This window comes from Bison bison, unplaced genomic scaffold, assembly GCF_000754665.1.
Source record: "Bison bison bison isolate TAMUID 2011002044 unplaced genomic scaffold, Bison_UMD1.0 scf7180017864516, whole genome shotgun sequence".
NCBI lineage: Eukaryota > Metazoa > Chordata > Mammalia > Artiodactyla > Bovidae > Bison > Bison bison.
Window position 1 is genome coordinate 11,075,307 of NW_011495069.1, and position 26,121 is coordinate 11,101,427.

Consider the following 26,121-nt stretch of genomic DNA (forward strand, 5'->3'; position numbering starts at 1 on the left):
CATAGGGTTGGCTAATTTGGATACTTAAGAAACACTCATATAGGGACTAGTTCTGGGTTGTGTTTCTTTGCAAAAAGGCATATTTTGAGAAATACAACGACAAATAATATCTAGTATTTGCTTAGCACTTCATTTTGAACACAGTACACAGTTAACCCTCACAATACCCATATCAGGTATATAGTGGTGTTCTGGCTTTCTATGATAAAACTGAGTCTCAGAGCAGTTCAAGGACTGCTCAAGAACAGGCAGTTTTTAAGTGAGAAAACTAGAGCTGCAACGCAGGTCTTTGATGTTTCAGTTCAATGGTATTCTGTTATGCCACAGCTATACCCTAAGTCACTTAGTCCCCAGGTAAAAATGTGATGAAAGTTACAGAAAGTAAATTAAGAAGGCTGGAATTTGTGAGACTCTAGTGACTTATAAAACTACATATTAAAAATGGTGCTTTAAGATCCCCAACCACTAATGAGTTGATTTATTAACCCTGGACTGCCCTTAACTTGCCTTAAATCCCTCAGGTTATTTCACAGAAAGTCTTAGAACCTGAAATAGGATCTTTCAGTCAGTAGGAACCAGCAGATGGGCATGAGAAATGAGGCCTTGGGACTTCCCTGGTGGTCCAGCAGTTAAGATGTTGCACTTCCATTGCAGAGGGCGTGGGTTTGATCCCTGGTTGGGGAATTAAGATCATGCATGCCATGGTGCAGCCAAAATACAGAAGAAAAAAAGAAAAGAAGCCTTGCCTACTGTTGAGACAGAGAGTCTCACAGCTTTTTTTGGCCTTGGGGGTAATCTGGTTCTTGGCTTTAAAATCATTCAGAAGAAAATAGTTTGTTTGGAAGAAAATAGTTGTTTCATTTACACATTTATTGGAAATATTATTAACAGATAGATTAATAGTTCAGATTCCCAGTAATTAAATCAGACTTCAAGTACCAGTTCTGAGGCAAATCAGATTTGGGTCCAAATGCAAACAAACTAGAAACACGATGTCATCAAACCAAAAGACATTTTATAACTGTAATAATTATTTGTTCTTCATCAAAGAGTATTTCTGTTTTTTTGTGCTTAAGCCTCTAAGTATATTTATGTAAAAGTGAAACTCTTGCTGATTTGGAAGCGAGCGTTAGAGACTCTTTAAGATGGCACTGGTAAAGTGGATTAAGACAGGATAGTTATGCATTTAGTGACAGAATTTGTATTTTGGTCTGGCCAGACTAAGAAAATTATTTCACAGTCATCATTTATGTTTCCTGCTTCTCAATTTAATCAATTTGATAAAACAAAATGTCACCTTATCCTGCTAATTGCCCTTCTCTTAAAATTTGTCCTGTATGATTTCAGCAAGTGCAATATTTATTAATTTGTCTATAATGACTGCACATGCATGTGTATATTTGATGATACAATTTTCATTGGTATTCTAAAAATAGATCCTGGAAACCACTGAGTAGAATATGAAGGAGAAGCATTTTTCTGAAAACGTAAGCATACCTTGATTCCAAGGCTCTCTTTAGAAGTTAGCTTTGTAGCTGATGTGACTCTATTTTCTTCCTTCTTTTAACATTGTTCTGTTAGCTGTCTAATTCTGCTAATGGTGGACTCAATAACATTGTTGACTGGCTTATTTCAGTGTTTATGTCATGTTATAATACCTGAAAATGCACGCACACACACACACGACACCGTAATTAAGCTTACTCACCAGCTCTGTTAAAGTTTGCCTTCTCCCCAAGCTTTCATCATTGCCCCAACCACCACATAGCTCCGAGTTTATTATGCAGACATACTTAACTGCTGTTTGTATATATCATTGTTAATATCTTCATTCAGCTAAATCTAAGTACCCTGGAAATTGGATGACTTCCTTCTTTTATTTATCTCAAAATCTCCTAAAAGAGGATTCTCTTCTGAGGTGACAATTAAACAGCTATTTACTGAATTTGGCCAGTTCATTCTGATGTCTTGTACTTAATTTTAGTAAGAGAAGATTTCAACCTGAGGTATAGAGCACTCAGCCAAAACAAATAAAACCCACACACACAAAAGAAATATAAAGCATTCTGATGTGAAGTATGTGTTTATCCATAGTCAGTATCACTAATCTAGAGCTAATGTTCAGATCAGGTCTTGGGATACTTTAATATTTTATATTCCCAGTGCTTTTGTGACTTTGGCAAGTGAATGATCATTTTCCATGTGTCTTCAGATGTCTAATAAGACATTCTCAGAAAACCTGTGACAACTCACAGATACAGCCATATTTTTATTCATATGCCTGAGAATATCACTGCCATCTCTAAATCAGAAAACATTAAACAAAATGTAATTAAGCTACACTTTAAATTTGAGCTATTTTTTCCACTCAAATAGATTAAGTCCATCACCATTGACTTTGACTTTCAAAACCCACTCAAAACACTAAATTACTAGTGTTTTATATTATATTCTCCATATAAAAGAATTTGTATACCATTACCAGTTGCTGACATTTCTTATTATTCTTTCCATTAACTACTTCTTCATTTAGGAAACCATTAAGGTTTATTTTTAACTGTTTTCAAAGGCTTGGAGGATATTAAGGATTTATTAGCACTTCCTTCATAGATTTTTTACCAGACTCCTCAGGTTTTACAGATCATTTCATTATGAAACCAGTGTAAAAGCTTGCATAAGAAAAATCATTTAATAGCATTTTTATTATAGAGGTAATGCATATTCATTTTTAAAAGGTTGTGAAATACAGAAAAACACAAAGAAAGAAATTAAATTACTTGCAGTCCTACCTCTATTGATATTTTAGTATACCTTGAGGTCTTTTTCATGTGTATAATTACACATATTAGAAAGTATAATTCTTAAATGGATAAGAAATAAAACATAGTATATTATCAAGAGGAAGATTTAGTCTTTGAAGTTAGCATTTTTGCCTTCTTCCCTCATTCCAACAATCTAATCATGGTCCTGAAATCAAAATGTATCCCTGGAATCATGTGACAAGGTTGACAGTGAAAAAGCTGTTCTTCACTTGGTCCTCAACTGCCTACCCAGGGTTTTAATATATACGAAGATAAAGTGAGACAATAGCAGGTTCTTTTTTTTTTTTTTTAACAGAGAAAGGAACTATTTTCCCATTGCCAACTAAAGGTAAAATTGGACTTTACTAGGCAAGGAACAAGTGACAAAATGGAGAGAATTACTACATAGACCCTCCAGAAAAAAAAAAACAAAAAAACAGTATATGGCTCTTGCTTATGCAGCAAAATTTTAGAAAGATTTCAGGATTTATCTTCACTGTGATGCTTATAGGATAAGAGAGTCTTGTCAGCATAACTGTACTTATTTCAATAAAATAGATAAATCCCTTCCTTCAAAAATAACCTAAAAAGGAAGACACTGGTTTGCATTTAATGAAATAACAGCGAAATACATATAAAACACCCATATCCCACTTTTAATAATATCTGTAATCCCTGAGTCAAGAGAGAGGTTATTTATAACTCATAAAAGCACATACATGCTCAGGGCTTGATGATCCTGTGACATAATCTGTTTGAGTAAGTCATTGTCAAGAGAAAGCCTTTAGGAGGAAAAAAAAAATTCCAAAAAAAAAAAAATCAAGAGTTTTTTCTCCCCCAAAGAAAATACTGGTTTATCATACTTAGCAGGAACTACTGACTTCTTAAGTAAAACAGAGTTTTCAGTCAAACAATGTTCCTGCTCACTTAAATACTGGTCTAACATTTTTCCTTCTCATATTCTTGAAACCAACTAGACAACCTTGTGACATATCCTTCAGAAGATCTGTTTAAAGTTTCCAGGCCAGTTTGGTATATGGGGCTGTGCAGAATCTTATATAATCCAATGGTCCATGCTGATGGTCATAGCCAAAGGCACAGCACTGTCAGTTAAAATTCTTTACTCATGTTAGATACCAGATTGTGTGTGTCTTATGTCATAAGGATTTTATATCTTCTTTTTGCCCTAATCACTTCTTCTGGCTTTCCAGCCATCTGCTTATGTTTCAAAGTATGGTGTCAGCCACTAAGATCAGACTCCACTGAGAGGACTTTGGGCAATTTTTGTACTTCCCAAAAGAAAAGTCAGGGTTATTGTATATTCTTTTGAATGTAATAGGATGTGTCCTTTGGGCCTACTAGAAATACTTTCTGTTGCCATGGGTAGAAATGGCCTTTGGAATCAGACACTGACCTTAGGGTTAGGTTAAACTCTAGTTCCATTAGTTCCCAGCTCTCGCCTGCTTACCCTCTCCATTTTTTCATCTATAAAATAGAAATAGTGACTACCTCGTAATGAGGTTGTGAAAAATGAAAAGAGAAAACTTGCTAGAGTACCTGTCACATGGTGAACATGCCATAATGTTAGTTTTCCTCTGATGTAGAACACTGAATGCTGGTCTGGTCAAGGGGGCCACTTTTTATGTTCTTTCTAAACGAGCCTTTTCAGTTTTTGAATAGCTTGAGGCAAAACAGTTCTCAGGGCTCCTGAATTTATCTAGTATAATTTCAGCAAGTTTTTACTGAACATCTATATGTGCCAAAAACTGTGCAAGAGAGATATAGAGCTAAGAACTACAGAAGTCCTTATCCCCCAAGGAGCTCAGTCTGATGGAAAAGACAGATGACTAAACCAATGATGGCAGGGTACAGTGGGAATGAAAGTCGCGGTATCTAAACATACTTAAGGCATCCAGGAGAAAACTTCCAGAAGAACTAACATGAGCTGAGTAAGGACTTGCAGGCAGAAGGAACAATACAATATTGACAAAGGCACGGGGCAAAAGAAAGCATGCTCTGTTCTAAGAATTGCAAATTGTCTTGAGTTAGTAGAGAGAAGGGTGTGTGTGGAGGTGTAGCAGAGTGAAGCTGGAGAGAGAGAGGAGAGTCATATTTTAAAGTATTTTCTGTGTGTTAGAAAAGGACCTGAACGTTAACCAAAAGTCGGTGAAGAGTCACTGAAGGACTTTAAGCTGAAAAATGGAATTTTCAGTGTTTCATTTTTAGAAATAAACACTTTCACAGCAGAATAAAGGATGTGTTCAGGAAAGGATTGAGATGAGAAAGGAAGAAGGAAAAGAAAATTTGTTTAGGGCATTAGCAGTAAGTTGGGTGAGGCATTATAAGAGCCTGAATGGAGACGTTAAGTGTGGGAATAGAAAAGAGCAGATAAGGGACACACTAAAGTGGACTGGATGAGTTTAGTTTGGGGCATATTGTATCCCATATGCCTGGGAGAGTGTCCAGTAAGTAGTTGGCTGTGTTGTCCCAGAGATCTCGACAGCGGAGCCAACTGGAGCGGCTGATTCGACCATATGTGAGAGTGCTCTAAGTAGTAATCCAACCCAACTGTTATCAGTTTTCCTTTATTTCCAATGACTAATACGTATTTGGTGATCAGTAAATATTTGTTGAATTGATATTACTGTGGCCACAGCTTTTACCCTTGGTCTCCTCAATTCCTGCTTTGGAAAAAAAATGATCAATCTATCTAATTTTACTCAGCAGTAGGCAACTTTGGGCCAGGTGGTGCTGGCCTCAGCAATGTTTGATTATCAGTTGGTCAGACTGGTATAAAATTGGCTCTTCCTTGATTATCTTAGGCATTTTCCTGGTTATTAATCAACCTTCTCAGTTGTGACAAAATTATCTGGAGAAGCCTCTCCATGTGACTGGGTTTGGATATGCTGTTCACAGCATTAGAGCTAGCATACAGCAATTTGAGAAAGCCTATCTGTTTATTACCAGTGAATCTATTTTGGGCAGCTCCATAACAGCTTGTCTGACTCGAAAGAAATGGTGAGATAAGTGCCTTAGAAAGTAGTACAGAGTGTTAGTAACGTAACAACAAACTCATTCTGGTGTCCCCCAGGCCCTAGCCTATTATTGGTGCTCAGATAATGTTGATTGAATTAAGTGAATCTACATGGTAATTGAGAATTTACAGAGTGCTTTCATATACTATTGTATTTGATCTTTCAGAACCCTGTGAGTCAAACCAAGTATTATTCTCACTTTAAATATGAGGAAATTCATATATGCTTAGCATGAATAGTTTATATATCTCTGATATACCTTCAGACAAAGACAGTTTCTCTTGTCATCTTTCAATCCCGTTTTTCATGTCCTACGTAATATTCATGATCAGTCAATGAAAGACCTACCTACTGTGAGTTCAACTTGTACCACTTTGAAATGCTCTTAAGTTAGACTGTTCTTAGAGGTACAGTTGGCCTGGAGTTCTGAAGTGCAGTGCATCTTTTCTTCTCTTACTAGACCGCTGGTTTATATTCATCACAGTGTAGACTGGTTTACAACTTAAGGAGCAGCAACGATTTTTTTTTTTTTAATATAATACACATAGTGTGATTGCAGCACTAAAACGTGTAGGCTGGTCCAAGCATAAGTTGTCTATTCCAGGAACACCTTTTTAAAAGAGTGCTTTTCTGTTAATTTCCTATATGGCATGTAATATGGTAAACTGATTTTACCAAAATTTCAGGCCTACATGGCTTATTTATAGCTCTCTGGTGAGCGCATGCCAGTTTTCCTAACATTTGGCTTCTGTTAGATTGTTCGTTTCTCACATGCTTCGTGTTCTTTTCCTGCTATGTGAGTTCCTACTCTTCTTCCAACCACAGCACTTTTCTTTAAGCATTAGGAATAGGTCCACACACTGTGATGTTACCTTCTCTTCCACGTTCTCTTCAAAGTTCTTATTTTAGATCTGTTTATCCTTTGATGTGAGACATGTAGCCCAAGAGGGAACTCTGTGTTTCCAGGATTTATTTCTCTCAGGAGTTGGAGACATTGTCATTCATCCATGGAGAAATACTTCTCAACTGCTGATAAATCATGTTTATTCTGTTTAAAAGCATTGTCTCACTATTTCTGATATTATAGTTAATTCTTTGACCATGATTGGATTGTCTGTGCTGGATGTACTCACCTTCCATATCTCCGCCAACCAAAGTCTAGATTTCAGCTTCTCCATCATGGGCCAGCATGATGATACATATGGCTTGGAGATGTATGGAACATTTTTCAATCTGAGCAGACTCATCCAGCTATGTTTTATCGACTCATAAATTGCCCTGTGTCCTGTGCATAGTAATGAGTTAGGTATTTAGGAATAGTTTCCCCTCTGAGTATGAAGAGTATGTTTTACAGAGAAGTCCATAGTTAACACAAACTGTTCCTCTGTGAGGCACATCAGAATCATTTCTCAGATTAACCATGCTGTAGAACTATGACTAAAATGGTGTTGGAATTGTTTAAGCTGCTGACATGTTTAGTGAACAGCAAGTAATTCTTCCTTTTGACCACCTTCAGGAGCTTAGATTCCTGGTTTATATTAGTATTAATATTTTCGAGGCCTCCTAGAAATCATTGTTGATTCTCAGAGTTCACTGTGTTCCCCACCTACTCCTAATCTTCTCACTCTTGTGTGTGTTCATTCATTTGTAGAATATAAATGGCATTCGCACCGAGGAGGTGGCTGCCGTGACCACGGGGCCATCTACCAACCCTGACTCTGAATGGGAGGGCCCCAAGCGTTCAGTAATTCCTAGTAAGAGCCAAATGACCGCTTCACCGGAGTCTCCAAAAATCTTTGACTTTGGCTCCCTCCCTGTAAGCAGCAAGGAGACAGAAGAGAAGGAGCTGGGGGCAGCTGGCTCTCTTGATATTAAGGAAGAGCTGAGAGGTCCCAGTGGGGAGTGTGTAGGAGTGGAGGAACAGGCCAGTGCCTTACGGGCCTCAGTATCACCAGCTTCCTCCCAGCTGCAACTTGGTGAGAAAAAGGCAGAGAGTAGTGAGCAACGTGTTGCACCAGGAAAGCCACTTGGAAAGCAAAACGGATCATTTCTTGACTCTCGTGTGGGTAACCAATTCCCCACCCTCATTCGAAGTTTCCAGGTAGTAACTGATTCAGTGATGCAGATCTAACGACTCACTTTGGGAGAGGGCCAGAATCTATTCTGCGGGGGAGGTGGTGGTGGCAGTGGTGAGGATAGTTGCCTCTTGGCTCTTTTCAAAAATCACAGAGTAAAATTGCAGTTCTTGATTACTACAAGTAAATGTATTCAGAGTCATTAATACTACCCCCAAAACTCTTTTCCTCGATTGAGAACGGGCTTCGTAAAGAGGCGAATTTCTGAGACTTCTGTGATGAGGGGCCTTCAGTGTTCTGAGACCCTGCCCCCAAAACTCAAATACTCTTAATCAATTAAAAGGGGTAACTGACTTTTTAAATGAGGAGTCAGGCCCCAAATAATGGCTTATGTATTGCACCAAATAGTGCAGCCCACCACTCCCACTGACCGCACTCACGGGAGCTTCCATGATCATAGGCACTAATCTCCTATGCTAAGGTGGATGGCCACTTAACTTTACCACAATCATATGCTAGTTTCAGGGTGATTTATAGTCTTGGGGAAGGTGAGCTGATGGACAGGAAACCTTTGATATTTCGCTTAAGTTCATTCTCTGGAAATTCTGAGATTAATCACCAGGTGGTGGTAAAACTGATTATCTTCTCTCCACTTTTTCCAATATTGTTTTCTTTTCAATAACTCCAAAGTGAATGTCTGACATTGATTTGAAAGAAGTTAATGAATTGCAGGGTAATGTGTTCCAATGCCAGTGCTATGTCATGTACCATTTGTACTAAGGGGAGGAATGTGGCTGATTTCCTTAATTTTAATGGTACAGTCACAAGGACAAACAGAAGTGATTGCTCTTTGGCAAATAGTTTTATATTCAAATTCTGAAGGTCCATCTGAAGTGTTCTGTTTCACCACTCGTAACTGTCTGATACCATTGCTTTCCATTAAGCCTGCGAAAGTGAACAGTAGTGCTGTTCTTTAATGTCCTTGGTGATTCGACACCTTGTCAGGGCTACACTGGAATAGTGTCCAAGGCTTGGGCAGAGGTTGAGCTAGCCCTTTGCTTGATCAGAGCAATCACTTTGATCAGATCAATGTCAGAAGATTAGGTAGCCACAGCTTCCAGAGGACTCCGGTAACTCTCTTTCTTTACTGCCTCACAGCCTCCCCTGGTGAAGACTCAGACCGTCACGATCTCAGACACTGCCAATGCTGTGAAAAGTGAAATTCCAACCAAAGACGTCCCTATCGTCCACACGGAGACCAAGACCATCACGTACGAGGCTGCCCAGGTGGGACACGGTTCAATGTTTCAGAACCAGAGACTATCCAGTAAACATGATAAATCACCTCTCTACACAGGGTTTCTCATCACTTGCTGCAAATAATACTAGGCTTTTCTGGGGCAGTCCTTTTCAGAAGAGATCACTCATCTCAAGATGTCCCCAGATACTTTATTAAAAGCAAAATTATCTTGGATCTGATGGCTTATATCCACCGAGTTCAGTTAGGGAAGACAATCCAGTGTGATGGTTGAGAACATGGGCTTTGGGTCAAACAAACCTGAGCTCAGGTCCCAGCTTCTCCATATATTAACTTAAACAAGCGGTTGAGCATCTGGGATCCCTGATGCCCCCGCTCCACCCCCCATACCCGCCTGCACCGTGTTAGTATCTACCTCATGATTCTGTTGTGAAACTTGTGTAAGATGGTACTTGAACACCACACCTGAAATGTAAGTAAGAGAAAGAAAGTGAAGTCGCTCAGTCGTGTCCGACTCTTTGTGACCCTATGGACCCCACGGAGGACCAGGCTCCTCCAACCATGGGATTTTCCAGGCAAGAATACTGGAGTGGGGTGCCATTTCCTTCTCCAGGAGATTTTCCTGACCCAGGGGCTGAACCTGGGTCTCCCACATTGTAGGCAGACGCTGTACCGTCTGAGCCACCAGGGAAGTCTAAGTAAGGAAGTAAGAGCTAAAATATTTATAATCAATTTATTACAATTAAATTTAAAATCATATAAGAATTTAGTGCTTAAAATTTTGTTTACTTCCTACTTTTAGTAAAATTTCTCCTTCCTTGTTGATAATTTGAATGAACTCGTCTTGCTTAGGTTGAGTCATTTCCTTTTTCATTCACAGAAACCAAAAGTACAAAAAACTTCTCCATCTATAAACTGAACTGTTTATTCATTACTGCAGCAAGTATTTGAGCATTTATGTATTAGGCCAAAGCAATGTACAGGGTGGACACAGGCCCTTCTCTCTGGAACTGACGTTCCAGTCTGGAGAGACAGGCAATAAAACCCAGATGTATACATTTCAGACAGTGATAAGTGCTTTAAAGGAACTAAAATAGGATCAAGAGTCAGACAATATGCGATAACATGAAGAGTTGCTATTCTGGGCCTGGAATAGTCAAGGAAATCCTCTCTGAAAAGGTGACATTTTAGCTGAAGCCTGCATGATGGGAAGGAGGCGGCCGCGTGGAGCTCTGGCTGGCTGGTTTCACACAAATCCTTTCGGTTAATCCTCACATCACCATAAGCTGGGTGATGACATCCACCTTTGGGCAGCAGTGTCACTTGCCAATTAAAAGCACATTCTTTGCAATTAGACAAGTGGAATTTATATCCCAGCTCAACCATGTACTAGCTGGATAACTTTAAACAAATCACTAATCTCTAAGCCTCTGTTTCCTGCCTGTAAAATGGGGATAGTCCTACCTACCACTGCAGGTTTTGGAGAAGGATGAAGTGAAGTGGCGTCTGGACAGCGCTTGGTGTGTTCATAGACATTCAGTTAACGTGGTGTGCTTCCGGCTTCTCCCTCTTGTGGTCTCAGCTGTGGAATTTGAGTTTGGTAAATAATGACTTGCTCCATGGCTTCAGGTTTTCTGGCAGTGGTGATAAAGTAGCCTCATTTAGGCAGTGGTTTTGGAAGATGGTTCCTAAAGCTGTGTGCTGAATCTATTAAAGGAGGGGCTGCCTGGAGACAGGGATACGGCTTCTGGCAGGTTTAGGGGGATGCTTATGAAGAACTGAAGTGTAGCCTGAGGAAACGAGAAGAAAGAGCTATGTCAGGAGAGACAGAGACGGATGAACAGGACTTGGCAGTGGCGGGGACTGCAGAGGAAGGCAGAGGACGTCCCTTTAAGATTGAGCACAGTGAGCCAGGAGCGTTTTGAAAGAAGCACTTGCATATGGGAGGGAACTCTCTAAGCCGTCACTACCATGGAAACCATGGAAACAGCTGTCTGTCAATAGAGAGCAGGTTTGCAATTTATAGTACGTCCAATTAAGGTAATTATGTGCAACCATTAAAAAAAGCTTCTGATGGGAATAATCTATGTGATAAATTGGTAAATGAAGAAAATGCAGTACAATATGGTATAAATAATATGCTGTTTATGTGAGGGAAAAGGGTTGTATGTATAGGTATGGATACAAAGGCTTATATGTGAATATACTGTCTCTTGAGTGGGTGCTCAAAAACACAAAAACCCACCACTGGATGGCCTGGGATGAAGAGGCCTGGGACTTCAGTCTGTGGTCAGGAGTGGGAGGGACACTGACATTTCATCTCCATTTTGAATATTTTAAATTTTGTAATGTGCATATCAAAAAAAATTTTAATGGTTCAAAATAAATTACTTAAAAAACTGTTAGTGCCATTCTGCCCACAGAAGCCCATGTATGGTTTGAGTGTATCCCATACAAAAATTCATTTTAAAATATGCTAGCATGTAAGAGAAATACAGAGGCCCCATGATGTACAAGATAAAGCCTGTGGGCCCTGGAGTTAGAGAAACTTGGATCTTCTTAAAAAAAAAAAAAAAAATATATATATAGTCATTTATTTGTTTAGCTGCGCTGGTCTTCATTGTGGCATGTGAGATCTTTAGCTGTGGCATGCAAACTTTTAGTTGTGGCCTGTGGGATCTAGTTTCCTGACCAGGGATGGAACCCAGGCTCCCTGTGCTGGGAGTACAGAGTCTTAGCCACTGGACCACCAGGGAAGTCCTCAAGAAACCTGGATCTTAATTCCAACACCTGCTAGCTTTGTGACCTTTAGCAAGTCAATCTCCAAGCCTTAGCTTTCTCTTCTGAGAAATACCTTTATAAGGTTATTGAGATAAAGATAATATTTTCCTGGTGCATAGTGGCTATTCCAGAATGGTAGCTATTATTATATTGTTATGTGTCTTCCTTTATGTCACTTTAACCAGGCTTAAGACACTTTAACCAGCTACCAGCTACCTAATAGCTCAGCTGGTAAAGACTCTGCCTGCAGTGTAGGAGACCCTGGTTTGATTCGTGGGTTGGGAAGATCCCCTGGAGGAGTGATAGGCTACCCACTCCAGTATTCTTGCCTGGAAAATTCCATCACCAGAGGAACCTGGCAGGCTTTAGTTCACAGGGTGGCAAAGAGTTGGATGCAACTGAGTGAATTTCACTTGCATACATCTACCTTCATTTCACTTTAACCAGGCTTAAGACAAATTTATAGTTTGTCTTGCTTCTTACTGACTAGACAGTGAAGTATGGTGGGGAAGTGTTGACTTTGAAATTGGATTTACTGAATTTGAACCTGTTCATCACTTACTAGTATCCAGTCAAGTTACTAAATCACTTTGTGCCTCAGTTTCCTCATTTGTAAAATGGGGCTAATAATAGTTCTACCTCATAGGGTTGTTGCAAGGAATGAATAAGTTAATGTACATAAAATGTGCATTTCAGATTAAGTTGTCACTACCATAGAAACCACCCAAGTGCCCCTCAATAGGGAACGGGTTACATAAATTATATATAGTACATCCAGTTATGGTAATTCTTTACAGTTTTTTTTTAAGCTTCTAATGGGAATATCTACATGATAAATTGGTAAATGAAAAAGCACAGTGCAGGATGGTATAAGTAATATGTAGAAAAAAGTGACTGGCACATGATAAGCACCAGATAATTATTTGCTATTGTTACTATTTACTATAATCATTTCTGCTCCTGTTTTTATTATCTGGCCAGACAAGTAAACCTGGGAACCTTATTTCAATTGGTCCATAATTCCTACACTTTGGGATATGGTGAGAGGAGGTGGGGAGCCAGAATAGGGTTTTTTACTTTTTTCATGTATACGTATGTATGTGTACTTGAGGTAATATTTACATACAGCGATATGCACAGTGATAAGAGTTCGGTTTGATCGGTTTTGATAAATGTGTCTATGTGTGTAACCAAGACATTTTGGGGACACAGAACATTTCCATGACCCCTGAAAACTTCTTCATAGCCTTTTCCAGTCTTTGCCTGTTCTTGAACTTCATATAAATGGAAGTATACAGTCATACCCTTTTCTGCCTACAGATGCTTTTTCAGAGTCACGCACGTTATATGAATCCATAGTCCACTGTTTTGTATCGTTGAGTAGTATTCCGCTGTACAAATATACCACACTTTGTTTATCCTCTCATTTCTTGGTGGACAGTTGAGTTGATTCCAGTTTGGGGGAAATATAAATAAAGCTGCTTTAAACATTCACGTGCAAGTCTTTGTGTGGACACATGTTCTCACTTGTCTTGGGTAAACACCTAAGAGGGGAACTGCTGTGTCATAGGATGAGGGAATGGTTAACTTTATAAGCAACTGTGAGAGCCACAGAACCCTTTTTGGAAACACCGGCAAGAAAAGAGGCCCCATGTGGGAAGAGCATAAGTCAGAAATCTTAACAGTGTCTCCTCCCTCTTCTACCTTCTCAAGACAGAAAAGGAGGAATAAGGGGGTGGGTGGAGGTAATAGATTCTCAGGTTTAGCAGAGGAGGAGCTCTTCAAGAAGATTTAGACCTCCTGGCACACAAATTCTTTTTTTTTTTTAATTAAAAATGTTATTCACCTTTGGCTGATTCATGTTGATGTTTGGCAGAAACCAACACAATTCTGTAAAGCAAGTAACCTTCAATTAAAAAATAAATTAATTGAAATATAAATAAATTTAAAATAAAAAATATTGAAATATACTTGATTTACAGTGTTGTGTTTCAGGTATACAGCAAAGTGATTCAGTTATATATATATATGTGTGTGTGTGTGTATGTGTGTGTGTGTGTGTGTATATATATACACACACACACATACATTCTTTAGATTCTTTTCCATTATTGGTTATTATAAAATATTGAATATAGTTCCCTGTTGGTTATAGATAACCAACAGTAAGTCCTTGTTGGTTATCTATTCTATATATAATAGTTTGTATTTTAATCCCAGACTCCTAACGTATCCCTCCCTGCTACACACCCTTTCCTCTTTGGTAATCATAAGCTTGCTTTTGCTGTGTCTATTATTTTTTTCTGTTATACAAATAAGTTCATTTGTATCATTTTTTTAAGATTCCACATAATATAAGCGATATCATATAATATTTGTCTTCTTCTGACTTCACTTAGTATGATAATCTCTAGGTTCATCCATGTTGCTGCAAATGGCAAAATTATTTCATTCTTTTTTATGGTTGAGTAATATCCATTGTGTATATATTGGGACACAAATTCTTAACAACTTACAACATACTTTTATTTTTCAAATCTCTTTTGATCTTCACAGCTACAGTAGAAGCAGAGCACAAGACTTCCTGTTGTAAAAGTGAGAAAAAGTAAAACTCAGAAAAGTCAGAATGACTTGCCAAGATCCCATAGCCATCCACTGTCTGAGCTGGGACCCGAACCCCAGTCTTTAGACAAGATGTCTTTGCCCTCAGTCCTAGTTCAAACACTTACTAGTGTAGAACCTTGACAGTTTATTTAACTTCTCTGGACCTCAGTTTTCTTAACTTTCTATACAGTTAAGTTATAGAAAGTTAACTTTCTATATAGTGTAATAATAGAACCTACTTCAGATATCGATAGGTGTGATTGAGGTAACAGTTGCATTATATGCTTGGCATATAGCATGAGTGCAATAAATATTAGTTGAGTCTGAATCTAAGGTAGATCAGTGGGTCTGGGCTGAAGAAGGTGTTAGTGAACTAGTCAATAATATGGTAAGAGGTGGCTGGCATGAGTGAAAGACTTAGATGACACCATCAAGTTCCCTCTGTTTTATCCAGATTCCTACCTATCTGAGCCACCGTGGCTCAGAGGTTAAAGTGTCTGCCTGCAATGCAGGAGACCCGGGTTTGATCCCTGGGTCGGGAAGATCCCCTGGAGAAGGACATGGCAACCCACTCCAGTATTCTTGCCTGGAGAATTCCATGGACGGAGGAGCCTGGTGGGCTACAGTCCACGGGGTTGCAAAGATTCGGACCCGACTGAGCAACTTCACTTCACTACTTGGAAGGGAGCCCAGCCAGGGACTCTTCCCTAATGCTCTTCCTCTCCTCCTGCCCTCCCCTCAGTGCCTCAAATTTTTGGCTCAATGAAATGTGGTCCTTACTCAAAAGGGTTGGAGGCCTCTACTTATAATATAAATGACTTCTGTAAAGAGGCAGAGAAAGAGAGTAACCAACACATTGCTTGCTGCAGGATACTTTATGAAAACAATTGCAGTTCTCTAAATCCCCCGCTGAGTCAGTGTTTGATGCCAGTGTCAGGCAGTTCCTGCCTCGCCTGTCTGAAAAGCGTGTAGCTGTAGGTAGCCTCCATCCTCCTCCCCTCGTTTCTTTTCATCTTGGTCAGGGATTGTCAGCAGCTCTGAGTCTGCTACTGGCCCAAATGGTTGCTGATAACTGTTCATCAGGCGGAGTCTGGCTCCTGCCAAACATTTCTTTTCCTTTTTTGCTAATGTCGTTTCTCAGCCTGATCATAATATATTTATCTTGGTCCTAGTAGAGTGAGCTCCAGAGAAACAAGAAGTAGCCCCAGCCCTTGTTCTCTATGTAGACTAGTTGTGTAGCCCAGCGTTTTAAATAGTTTTAAACTCCTCCTGTAATGAGGAGGACCCATTTCAATGATAGTTTTGGTCTCAGTAAGTGTCATTGAGATATTCTATGTATTTCCCCCTACTTAGCCTTGAAAGAACATACCTCACGTGCTCCAGTCTTTCATATTGATCTTCAAAGAAGATAGCCCGAGATTCCTTATACCCCATCAGGGACCTTTCCTGGTTCTTTCTGGAAAGTTCTGGCATATGACTCAGAATCTAGCCTTGCTTTAGCAACCAAGAGTTTATACCTTTCCTTCTTGCCTTGGGTGGTGTGTAAATAGCTCTAGATTTGTAGAGAGGATTGGTTTTGAGTCCTTGGGCAAACCGTTCACTTTCTCTGAGCCTGAGTCTTACCTCTAGTGGTAAAAAAAAAAAAACAACCCACCTGCCAGTGCAGGAGATATAAGAGATGTGGGTTAGGTCCCTGGGCTGGGAAGATCCCCTAGAGGAGGGCATGGCAACCCACTTCAAATCTTGCCTAGAGAATCCCAGGGACAGAGGAGCCTGGCGGGCTACAGTCCATAGGGTTGCAAAGAGTTGGACACAACTGAAGCACGCACACACACACACCTTACCTGGGAGTGCTATTAAGTTTCTGCCTTTTCTACTCATATTGATAGGACTCATGTAAGCATCAAAAAAAGCTGAAGTTTTGAAAGTCATTTGTGAGCTGTCACATGCTGTATACTTATGCATAGTTACTGTCACTGGTTTTGAATCAGCCTCCTCCGGTCTCTGATCCACTCCTATCCCTGACCCAATGCTGAGGAAACTGGACTCGTCCAGCTTTTTTGGAAGGAGCTTTGTTCCCAGGAGATTTTTTTTTATTTATTAAGTAAGAGATCACTGGAAGGGAATTGGGGGTTTGCTTTAGGATGCACAACTGCAGAGCAAAGCTGCATCTCCAGCATCTGCCCCCAAGGCTTCCTGAGAGGCATGCTGATGTGTTGTGTCTCCTTCTGCAGACGGATGACAGCAACGGTGACTTGGACCCAGGAGTTTTGCTGACAGCTCAGACCATCACATCCGAGACCACCAGCAGCACCACCACAACTCAAATTACCAAGGTAACAGACAGCTAGAAATTCCTTATGAAATCAAGTGGCATGCCAGGCTTGCTGCCTCTCTGCAAGAACCCCAGTCCATAAACAAGGATTTTCAGCTTTATCCTTACTGAGGCAAGTTATTCCCCATGTTCAGGTGGAAAGGCCCTGGTGCTTTCCCCAGTAATAAACCCAGGGAGACCCTGAGCATCCCTACCTCCTTAGTGGTCTCATAGAGTCACATGTTTTTCTCTTTACACATTCCTCTGTCTCCCTGGTCAGTGCTTCCTCTGTCTGGCTGGGGAGGTCAGTTTAAAGGCAAGTTTTGTTGGGATTATTAAGCAACCGTATTTTCTAAGCCAAAAATCAGAACTTGGGGGTCTCACAAAGAAGGTCTCACAAAGAATTTTTATGCCACATCGAGGATCCAGGCCATGGGAACTAGTTCAGATGCTGAAATATTGGAATCATTAGACTATTGTTTATGGGGGCAAGAGGGACAAAGTATCTAAAATTGGAACTACTCCCAGAAAATTATAGAGAATCCATGTTTGCAGTGGCACTAGAGGAAAAAGCATTTTCTTGTAAGTAAGAAATCTAGATTCCTGACCAAACTCCTTCATCAACACACAGATGACTGGAAGCCAGTTACTTCGTGTATCTGGACCTTGATTTCCTCATATGTCAAGTAGGGGCATTATTTGAGGATCTTTTGACATTAGTCATAGGAAACTGTTTTAAAACAAAGAGCTTAGTTTCAAGCTGCATGACATTTTTGTTTATAGTCTTCTGAGTTTTTTCCTCTTGAAAATAATCAAAATATACAGGAAAAGAGCAAAAAGAAACACCTGTTTTATTTACTCAAAGAATTATGTTTAGCTTATTAAGAATTTTTAGCAATACAGAGGAACAGAGGTGTGCTCATTTTAGCAGATCCAGTCCAAATTGTGAATAAGTGTGTGAGAAGGCTATCTATGCAGTACCCCATAGCAGATTAAAATTTGGAGTATAGTTTTCAGACTGATTGCTTGATGTTATTTGTTTTGCTATTTGGGTTTTTCTTTTCTTCCTTCCTTCCTCCCTTCCTTCCTTCCTCCCTTCCTTTCTTTATTTCTTTCTTACATGATAACTTTTCTCTTTGGTTGCAGACTGTAAAAGGTGGGATTTCAGAGACTCGGATTGAAAAGAGAATTGTGATCACAGGAGATGCAGATATTGACCACGATCAGGTAGGGATGCCAAGGAGATTCTGAATGTGGGAAGGTTTCCCAGTGGGTTGACCGATGGATACCAGAGTTGGCTTGCACAAGACAACAGCTTTAACTCCAAATAGCCCCCCAGCTTCTCCAGTCCTCAGTTAAGGAGGACAAAGGGAATCAGACCACGAGACCTGTGGGGGTAGGGGGGCACCGCAGATTGAGGAAGCAGCGAAGTGGAATAAAAGGAACATGGGCTGTAGACTCAAAAAGACTTGAGCTCGGATCCTAGTTCTTACCAGATTTTAGCTCTAACTCCCTCAAGCCTCTGTTTCCTCATGTATAAGCTAGATCTTCCTTCAAGGATGTTGTGAGAATCAAGTGAGATACAGATGTACATCGTGTGGCACGCGGTGGACTCCAAGCTAATGGAAAAACTGCCGCTGTTCGGGGGGGGATCCTGTAACCTGTGCTGGAGGCAGTAGAGGCGATCAGACCAGCCTGTGATCTCTGCACTGGGAGGGGCCAGCCAGCGGGGACAGCGTGTGAGAGGATGGGAACTCAGGAGACTTGGAACCTGCTTTCTTCCCAGACCTGTCACGAACTTGCTGTGTGACCTTGGGCAAATCACTTTACCTCTGATTTTTTGTTGTTGTTGTTTCGTCTCCTAAAAGAGAGTAGGTTGATCTAGATCATTTCTGGGCCCTTGTGAGTGCTAAAATTCTATGCTTTTATGTTAATTAGGTGCTAATTGTGTGCTTGAAGCAATTAGCAAATAATAAGGTCAGGATTAATGTTCCCAATTCTTTGGGAGCTGAAGTTAGAACAGTAAAGCTGCAGAGAAGAGGGGGTGGAAGAGACTGCATGCAAATGCTTCTGGAATCATTGACAGGAGCGCGGAGCCATAGTTCTGTGGCCTTTATGCTGATATGCTGAGTGCCTTAAAAAAAAACAAACACAAAACTGAGCTACAGTGCTGACCATTCCCTTGGTAGCAGGGTTGAGACTTACAGCTAAAAACACTGGACTGAGGGTCCCAGCAGCGAGGCTGCAGAAGCCCAGGTGTGAGCCCTGGCAGCCTGTTTGCCCCAGCTGAGGGGATCGTGCAGCGTTACCAGCCTGCATCCACCCACGCGGCCTGATGTGTTCTGAGCCCCTGCCACGTGCTTAGTGTGCTAGACGGCCTGGGAAGGAGCTTTGGCTTTGCTGTGAGACAGACCCGGCTTGAATCCTGACTCTGTAACTTACTGGTTATATGTCCTTGAGTGAGTTATTTGACTTCTCTTCTGTAGTTTTGCCATCTGTAAAACAAAAATAATCATAGGTTTCTTTCAGGTTATTGTGACAAAGGGACATGCACATCTTGATAGCTCAGAGTGGTGCTTGATTGTCCTCCAGTCCCTGAGACATGGGGACACGTGGAGGGAACAAGACATGGTGGGCTCTGGATGGGGAGGGGGCTCTTGAAGAAGATGCAGGCTGTCAGAGAGAGCAGGTGTAGACCAGAGGAACCAGAGAGAGGGCTTGGGCGGGGCCTTGGTTAAGCAAACAGGATGAGGGGGGATGAGCAGGGCTCTGTAGGGGTAGCAGTTCCAGGAATGGCTTTCATGGAGTCAGGAGACCAAAAGAGGGATTTCCCTTCTTCCCATCCCTCCTAGGGGTAGTCTTAAGAGCCAGATTCAACAATCAGCCAGTCAAATCTAGCTCAAGCCCTTTCTGATGGAGGAGTGGGGTGGGGCACAGGCTGTCTCTGAGAATCCCATGCGGCCATCCCCCAAAGGCTGTATTGGGCTCTTCCACCTTGGGGTGCTCTGAGCTTGAGGCTCCGAGACTTGCAGCCCGAGGGGAGTAGCGATGTCATTGTGCGTGCATGCGTGCTCAGTCACTTCTGTCGGGTCTGACTCTGCGACCCTGTGGACTGTAGCCCAGGCTCCTCTGTTCATGGGATTCTCCAGGCAAGAATACTGGAGTGGGTTGCCATGGCCTCCTCCAGGTGATCTTCCTGACTTAGGGACTGAACCTGGTCTCTTGTGTCTTCTGCATCACAGGCGGATTCTTTACCGCTGAGCCTCCAGGGAAGCCCAGTGGTGTCATTACTCTTCTTTAACTTTTCATCTGCTCCTTTTTGCTTTCCTAAAATGATCAAAACTCCTCCAGATGCTAAAACAGGGTCATCATGCCCTTCCACCTCCTGCTGAAACTGAAAACCAGTCTGGTAAAGGGGAAAGTCTGATGGATGTAAGTGAAAATCCCCTTTGTATTACTTACTAGCTCTGAAACATTAAGCATTTTAACCATTGAACCTTGGTTCTATAAAATGGAATTAAGGATACTACCTTGATTCATTGAGTTGTGAAGATCAAGAAATAATAATAAGTAATGGCATATCACACACCCTCCCACTCTCCCTTCCTTTCTTTTCTCTACTTCAGCCAAAGACATCTCTTCCTTCTTGTAGCATGCTTTATTATCTTCTTCTCCTGTCCTGAGCCTCCCGGTTACCCTGCACTGAGCACAGATTTTGCTTTGTTCTTTAGACGCCCTGTCTTGAGTGAATCCTCCCAGAGCCACCCAGCCTGTCGCCTCTGAAGTCCCCCTGACTTCCTGAAGACAGCTCTTAGCTTTCCCTGTGTCCAGCCCTCCCTAAGCAGCCCAGGATGGGTTCAGCGGTCATCAGTGTGGCTCAGCCCGCCCTCGGCCCTGCTGCTACAGACAGCAAGGTTGAACTTGCCAGAGAAGTGGTGTCCCGTGACCCTTTCCTTCTTCACTAGCCAGCCTGCCTTCTGTCTGATGGGCGTCGTTTCTGTCTTCCTCAGGTCCTGGTGCAGGCCATCAAGGAGGCCAAGGAGCAGCACCCAGACATGTCAGTGACCAAGGTGGTCGTCCACCAGGAAACCGAAATCTCTGAGGAGTGAGCTCAGGTAGGGGCTGTTCTTGGGGGGCAGACCTATCCCTCCAGAGGGGTCCACATCAGCACTTGATCAACTGAAGGCGGAGGAAGGCTGAGGAGGAGGGTGTGGGTGGTTGTTAAGTCCCTGGCGCCCAACTAAAGCAGCCAGATGTCCTCCTCCTGCCCCAGCAGTCCCGTCAGTGATGGGTTGGAAGAGATTCCCCACACGTGGATGTAAACCCCACCCACCTCTTGAATCATCCCTCACCCTCTTGCTTTCCCACCTCCCTTTCTCCCTGCTGCTGTGTTCTCTGCTGTCACAGGGCTCTCTGAGTCGAGACCTGGGAGGTCAGAGGAAGAGAACAAAACCAAGAAAACCAGGACTACTTGTCCAGAAATGAGGCTTTTGGGAGGGTAGGAGAGAGATGGCTGAAGCCCTGGGGCCAGACTAGAGAGTTGGAAGCAGGGTAGCTGACTTTTGGGGAGCCAGGGTTCCAGATAAATCCATGCCTAAAAGTAGTTTACAAATAATTTGAAGAAGCCATCAGTCACCAGGTAGGACGCGGCCCTGTAAAACCCACTCAGGCCCTGATTGTCACCTGTGGCCTCAAGAACTTGGCAGGGGGACAGGGAGGTCTCCTTTGCAAGATTTTAAAACTTTGCTTCTTTCTTCCCTCTAGGAACTCTCCCACCCTCTCCCCCCAACCCCTGGCCCCCTGCCCGTCTGCCATCCCAGAGAAAAACCAGCGGAATGATAAAGAAGCTAACCAGCAATAGTTAGACTTCAGACTTTTAAGATGATTGATTCTAAACCACCAGAAAATCAATTTCTTTTTCTATTTGGAGTTTATACCAAGAAAGTCTTCTAGACATCACTGATCCTTTTGAATACCTTTTTCTATATTGTGATACCAGAAATTGTGCAACTTTTCACTCTATGGACTGTTTTTAAAGAGCTTTTTTCTTTTTTTTTTTTTTAAATGGGGTGGTTTGGAACCCCTTCAGACCAGCCCCTCCCCACTTACACTGACAGGGTCCATAGCATCCTGGAAATCCTCCAATGACACTGTCAGCTGTGCTGGGGGGACAAAGCCAGCTTAACGGGGCCTCCCCGATCCTCCCCTAGTCTATACTCTGTAGGCGACTGCAGAAACTTCATAAACCAGCCCTTCCTCAGAGCCAATGATGTCCCTTTACCAGAATGTCAGGCAGGGCAGCTGCCCTAAGGCGCAGGCCCTAGGCAAGTGCCCCCCATCCCTTTGCGGAGGTGGAGACTCTGCTCAGAATGCAGCGCTGTTTCCCTTCCTCTCCCCCAACTCTTTCTCTTTGGAGCCTCTTTAGATCAAAGACATAAGACGTTGCTTCAGACATATCTGATACTGTGAATGTTTGACTGTATCCGTGGCCTTCACCTTCCTGCCCTCCCTCCCCTCTTACCTCATCAGAAGCAGTGGCTCAGCTAAGAGCTCCCCCCGCCACCTCCCATCTCAGGAGACCAAAACTCATGGGGAAGTAGGCACTTTGGGCCAGAAGCACTGATGGCACATTTTTACTGGTGATGTGGACAAGGCAAGCTGACGAGATTTTTTTTTTAAGGTTTCTAGTTCTGGGAATGTGCACTTGACACGAGGGTGTGCTGGGGTTTGCCTCACTCAGCCAGATCTGCTCGGATGTATTTCCAGGAGACCACCCCTGGGCCTCTCTCTCTAATCCTCGGGTGACAGGGAGTGTAACCCAGCAGGCGACTGTGGTCCATGACCTTACTCCTCACCAGCGGCACCTGCTTGCAGATTATCCTTTCTGGAGCAGGGGGATGGCTTTCACGGGCCTCCCTCCCCACAAAACCCCCCTTGACAAAGGGGCACAAACACCAGCTCCGCTCATCCCCACTTGCCATCTGAGGTCTGTCCGGTTTCGTGGCTTGATTTTTGTGGTGGGTTTAAGGTTTCTTTTTGTTTGTTTTTGAAAATGAGGAACTGATGTCCCCAATCCCACTATTCCTGGTAAAGATTTGGGGGCGGGGGGCATTTTTATTCAGTAGGCCTTCTCTAATCTTCCAGTAGACAGATCTGCCTACACGGTCTTAGAATCCTAAGTCTAGGACAGAAGGTCAGCTCCCTGAGGTGGACAGTGGGTCACACCCAGCCATTGCTGGGGGCTCCAGGGCGGTGAGCAGAGGCGGCTACAAGCCTCTGCTCCCCGCAGTGGGACCCAGCAGCACATGCCTGGAGTCCACTGGCTGAACTTTGTCTCAACAGATGCAATTGGTTTGAACTGATCTCACGTGTGTGCGTTTTTCTCTGAGTCCTTCCTTGAGACTGTCACTAACCCACAGGTAGCTCTATCTCTGGGCAGGGACAGGGAGGAGCTCAGGTAGGATGTGTCACCGGCCGTAGGGGAAGGAGAGCGCCCTGTCTCAGGAACAGACTGACATCCTGGGAGCGTAGGTCTGGAGTGACGGGGCTTTCTGGGCGGTGCCCAAGCCAAGGGCTTTGTGACCCGGAGTGGTGGCGACCTTGGGAATCCAGCTCACATCAAGCAGATGTGCCAGATGAGCTTGCTTGCCAGTGGCCAGCTCTGCTGCTTGGAAGACCTGCAGGAGCCCAGAGCTGACACCTGTGGAATGGAGATGGGCAAAGGAAGAGGGCAGGGCACGTGCGTCAGGAATCTGATGCCCCTGTATCCCGTGATACCTGCTCAGAGTGGCTGCTTTCACAGCCCTGGACCACACATCGGGGGCCTGAACTTCCCCTCGGTCTGTTACCAGCTCACTTCACTTCTCCTTGCTTCCCTGACTATAAACTGGACCAGAAGATCTCCAATGCCCTGCCGCACTGTGAAGCCATGATATGGACAAGCCAATGCGAGGGGTATCCTCCCAAGCCTCTTTCACCTTCCTCCCTCTCTGGTTACCGAACTTGGTGTTTGGCGGTTGTTTGAATTTTTTTTTTTCCTTCTTGCAATTGTGTGCGTGCGTGCGTGAGAAGAAAAACAGACTGTCCAGGTGGAAATGGTGAAGAGGGGAGAAGAGTTCATTTCCAGGGTCAACAACTTAGCAGCCATTTTCCTAAAGTGACTCAGACACACCACAGTACCAACTCTCGCTGCAATTTGATTTTTATTCCACTTGAGAAATAAAGATTTCCTCCAAGCCACTTGAGGTCTCTGTCACCCACCCACCCACAAAGCAGAACCTGAATTTATCAGCTGAGGCCCCACAGAGCCTGGCTGCAGGGACCTGTCAGGGAATCTTTGCCCGCCCCCAGTCCCCGCCGTGTGTTCTGCAGGGCAGCTAAGGGTGGCGAGGCAACAGTCCACCTTTGGAAATGGAGCCAGAGCTACGGCCTGACCAACACCAAGGAATGCTCATGGGAAATACCTGCCCAGTATCTCAGTCCCTGGGCTGGCTGGTTTTACAAATCTCTCTCAAATGTTTTATTTTGGTGACAAAAATGAAGGAGCTTTGTAAATTAAAAAAAAAAAAAATTATGAATCATATCAAGTAGTTGTTTTCATTTCTCAACAAAATAGGAGACTATGGCAGTCGAATCAAATTGACAACAACCTTAGATTAAATAGGCAATATTTAGGTCTGCCATCTGGGTCTTTTGTAGTAAGAGAAGTGGTGGTAGTGTTTAGATACTACTGTTTAGTTTGGTCTTGCTTCCTCTTGTATTGCATTTTTCAATAAACTCAAAAAAAAAAAAAAAAAAACCTGACTCTGTGAAGATTGATCAACTTTTAAAGTTCTCTTCCCCTACTGGCAACTTAGGAAAAACATGGGTCAGGGAGACACAAATCCAAGCCATTTTCTAAGGCTATCCACACTGACCAAAAGGGTGCTTCAACATATAAAAGGATTTCTGAGAACTGGCAAATGCATTTTGCCACCCGGAGAAAGATTTCACAGCATGGGCCACACGACAAAGGAGAGAAGGGGGCTTCTCAGGCCTGTTTGGGGAAGGGCCAGAGCCTAGTACGGAGGCATTGGCAATAGTATAGCCCTTACCAGATGTACCCAGCATGGCTGAGGGCGAAAGAGGTTTAGGTGGTGGGAGTTAAAGGCTCAGTCCCAGATGGCAGTGGAAGGTCTCAACTCTACGGCGTTGCCCATCTTCCCAGAGGCCCAAACCCCAGCACCAGTGCCACCTTGGAGGGAGCCTGTCCCAGCCTGTAACACCACAACCTACCTTCCAGGTCTGAGGACCCTCACCCATCACTTGGGGTGTGCCAAGACACCCACCAGATGTATCCCCTGGGCCTCCAGCCCCCTCATATCTGTCCAGGGCTAAGGCCACTTTTGGAGGCTGAAGGAATTCCTGAGGCTGAGTCCTGCTGGTCTCCAGAGTCCACATTAAAACACAACCTCTCTAGCTTTTTGAACCCTTGTGCAGTTGGCATTTCTTTGCCGACATGCAAGTCAGGAGGCCTTGGCAGCTGTTGGGGCTGGAGCATCCATCCCCCTCCCCCGCTGGGATGTGACTGAAACCTCTACTAGACATCAGGACTCCTAGGGCTGTACCACGGTCCACGCTGCAGCCTCACAGCAGGCTGTGCCCCTCCTCCTCAGACCCGGGCCCCCAAGTCCCCTCCTGCTCCCAACTTGGCATAACCCCCCAGACTGAGGCGGTCCAGCCGTGGCCAGCTTCGGTGAGCACAGTCCCTAGCCGCTGGGGCCCCCAGCAGGAGCTCTCCGAGGCCCAGATCCAAAGACTTGGAATGTTCGATGCAGGAGCCAGAGGGCTGCACGGTGATGATCACATGGCCGGCCTGGGGCCGCGGACCCCAGGGTGGATGCAGTCCTGAGCCCTTCAGTGGGTAGCTGTTAAGCAGGGCAGGTAACCCCAAGCGAGGATTAGCTGGCTCTGAACGCAGACTCCGCACTGACGGGACGGGTGAGGTACCCCTACGCGGGGACAGGTCCCAGCTTTCTGGTTCCACGCAGCCTACGGCTCGGGGAGTCCTGGGGCCGGGGCTGGGGAGGAGCGCGCAGTCCCACCCTGGGCCGTCCGGGGGCCGCAGCGCCTGAGCCCGCAGCACCCCCTGGCGAAGCCGTCGCGTCTCCAGGTCGCGGTTCTCGTAGAGCAGCGTGTTGGCGCAGATGAACACGAATAGGCCGACGCCCATGACCACCGGCCCAAGGAGTCTCAGCCGCTCGTGCGGGCCGTG

The 26,121-nt window shown here is 43.5% G+C and overlaps 2 protein-coding genes across 16 annotated transcripts in view; one reads left to right on the top strand and one right to left on the bottom strand.

The window, feature by feature from the left end:
- EPB41 (erythrocyte membrane protein band 4.1) overlaps positions 1-24,666 on the top strand; it is a 181,727-nt gene extending 157,061 nt beyond the window's left edge. For 9 of the 15 annotated variants that reach the window (XM_010830201.1, XM_010830203.1, XM_010830207.1 and 6 more), the window contains 6 exons: positions 7,488-7,937; positions 9,070-9,198; positions 16,789-16,890; positions 18,015-18,095; positions 20,879-20,983; positions 21,633-24,666. In XM_010830201.1, the coding sequence (XP_010828503.1) occupies positions 7,488-7,937; positions 9,070-9,198; positions 16,789-16,890; positions 18,015-18,095; positions 20,879-20,977 (861 nt within the window). In that variant the 3' untranslated portion in view covers positions 20,978-20,983; positions 21,633-24,666. The remainder of the gene's footprint in view (positions 1-7,487; positions 7,938-9,069; positions 9,199-16,788; positions 16,891-18,014; positions 18,096-20,878; positions 20,984-21,632) is intronic. The other 6 variants (XM_010830202.1, XM_010830204.1, XM_010830206.1 and 3 more) reach the window with 2 other exon arrangements.
- TMEM200B (transmembrane protein 200B) lies at positions 23,877-26,121 on the bottom strand (the record flags this gene model as incomplete). Its single annotated transcript, XM_010830264.1, has 1 exon — positions 23,877-26,121. A coding segment is annotated over one exon (603 nt), but the record flags the coding sequence as incomplete, so codon positions are not given.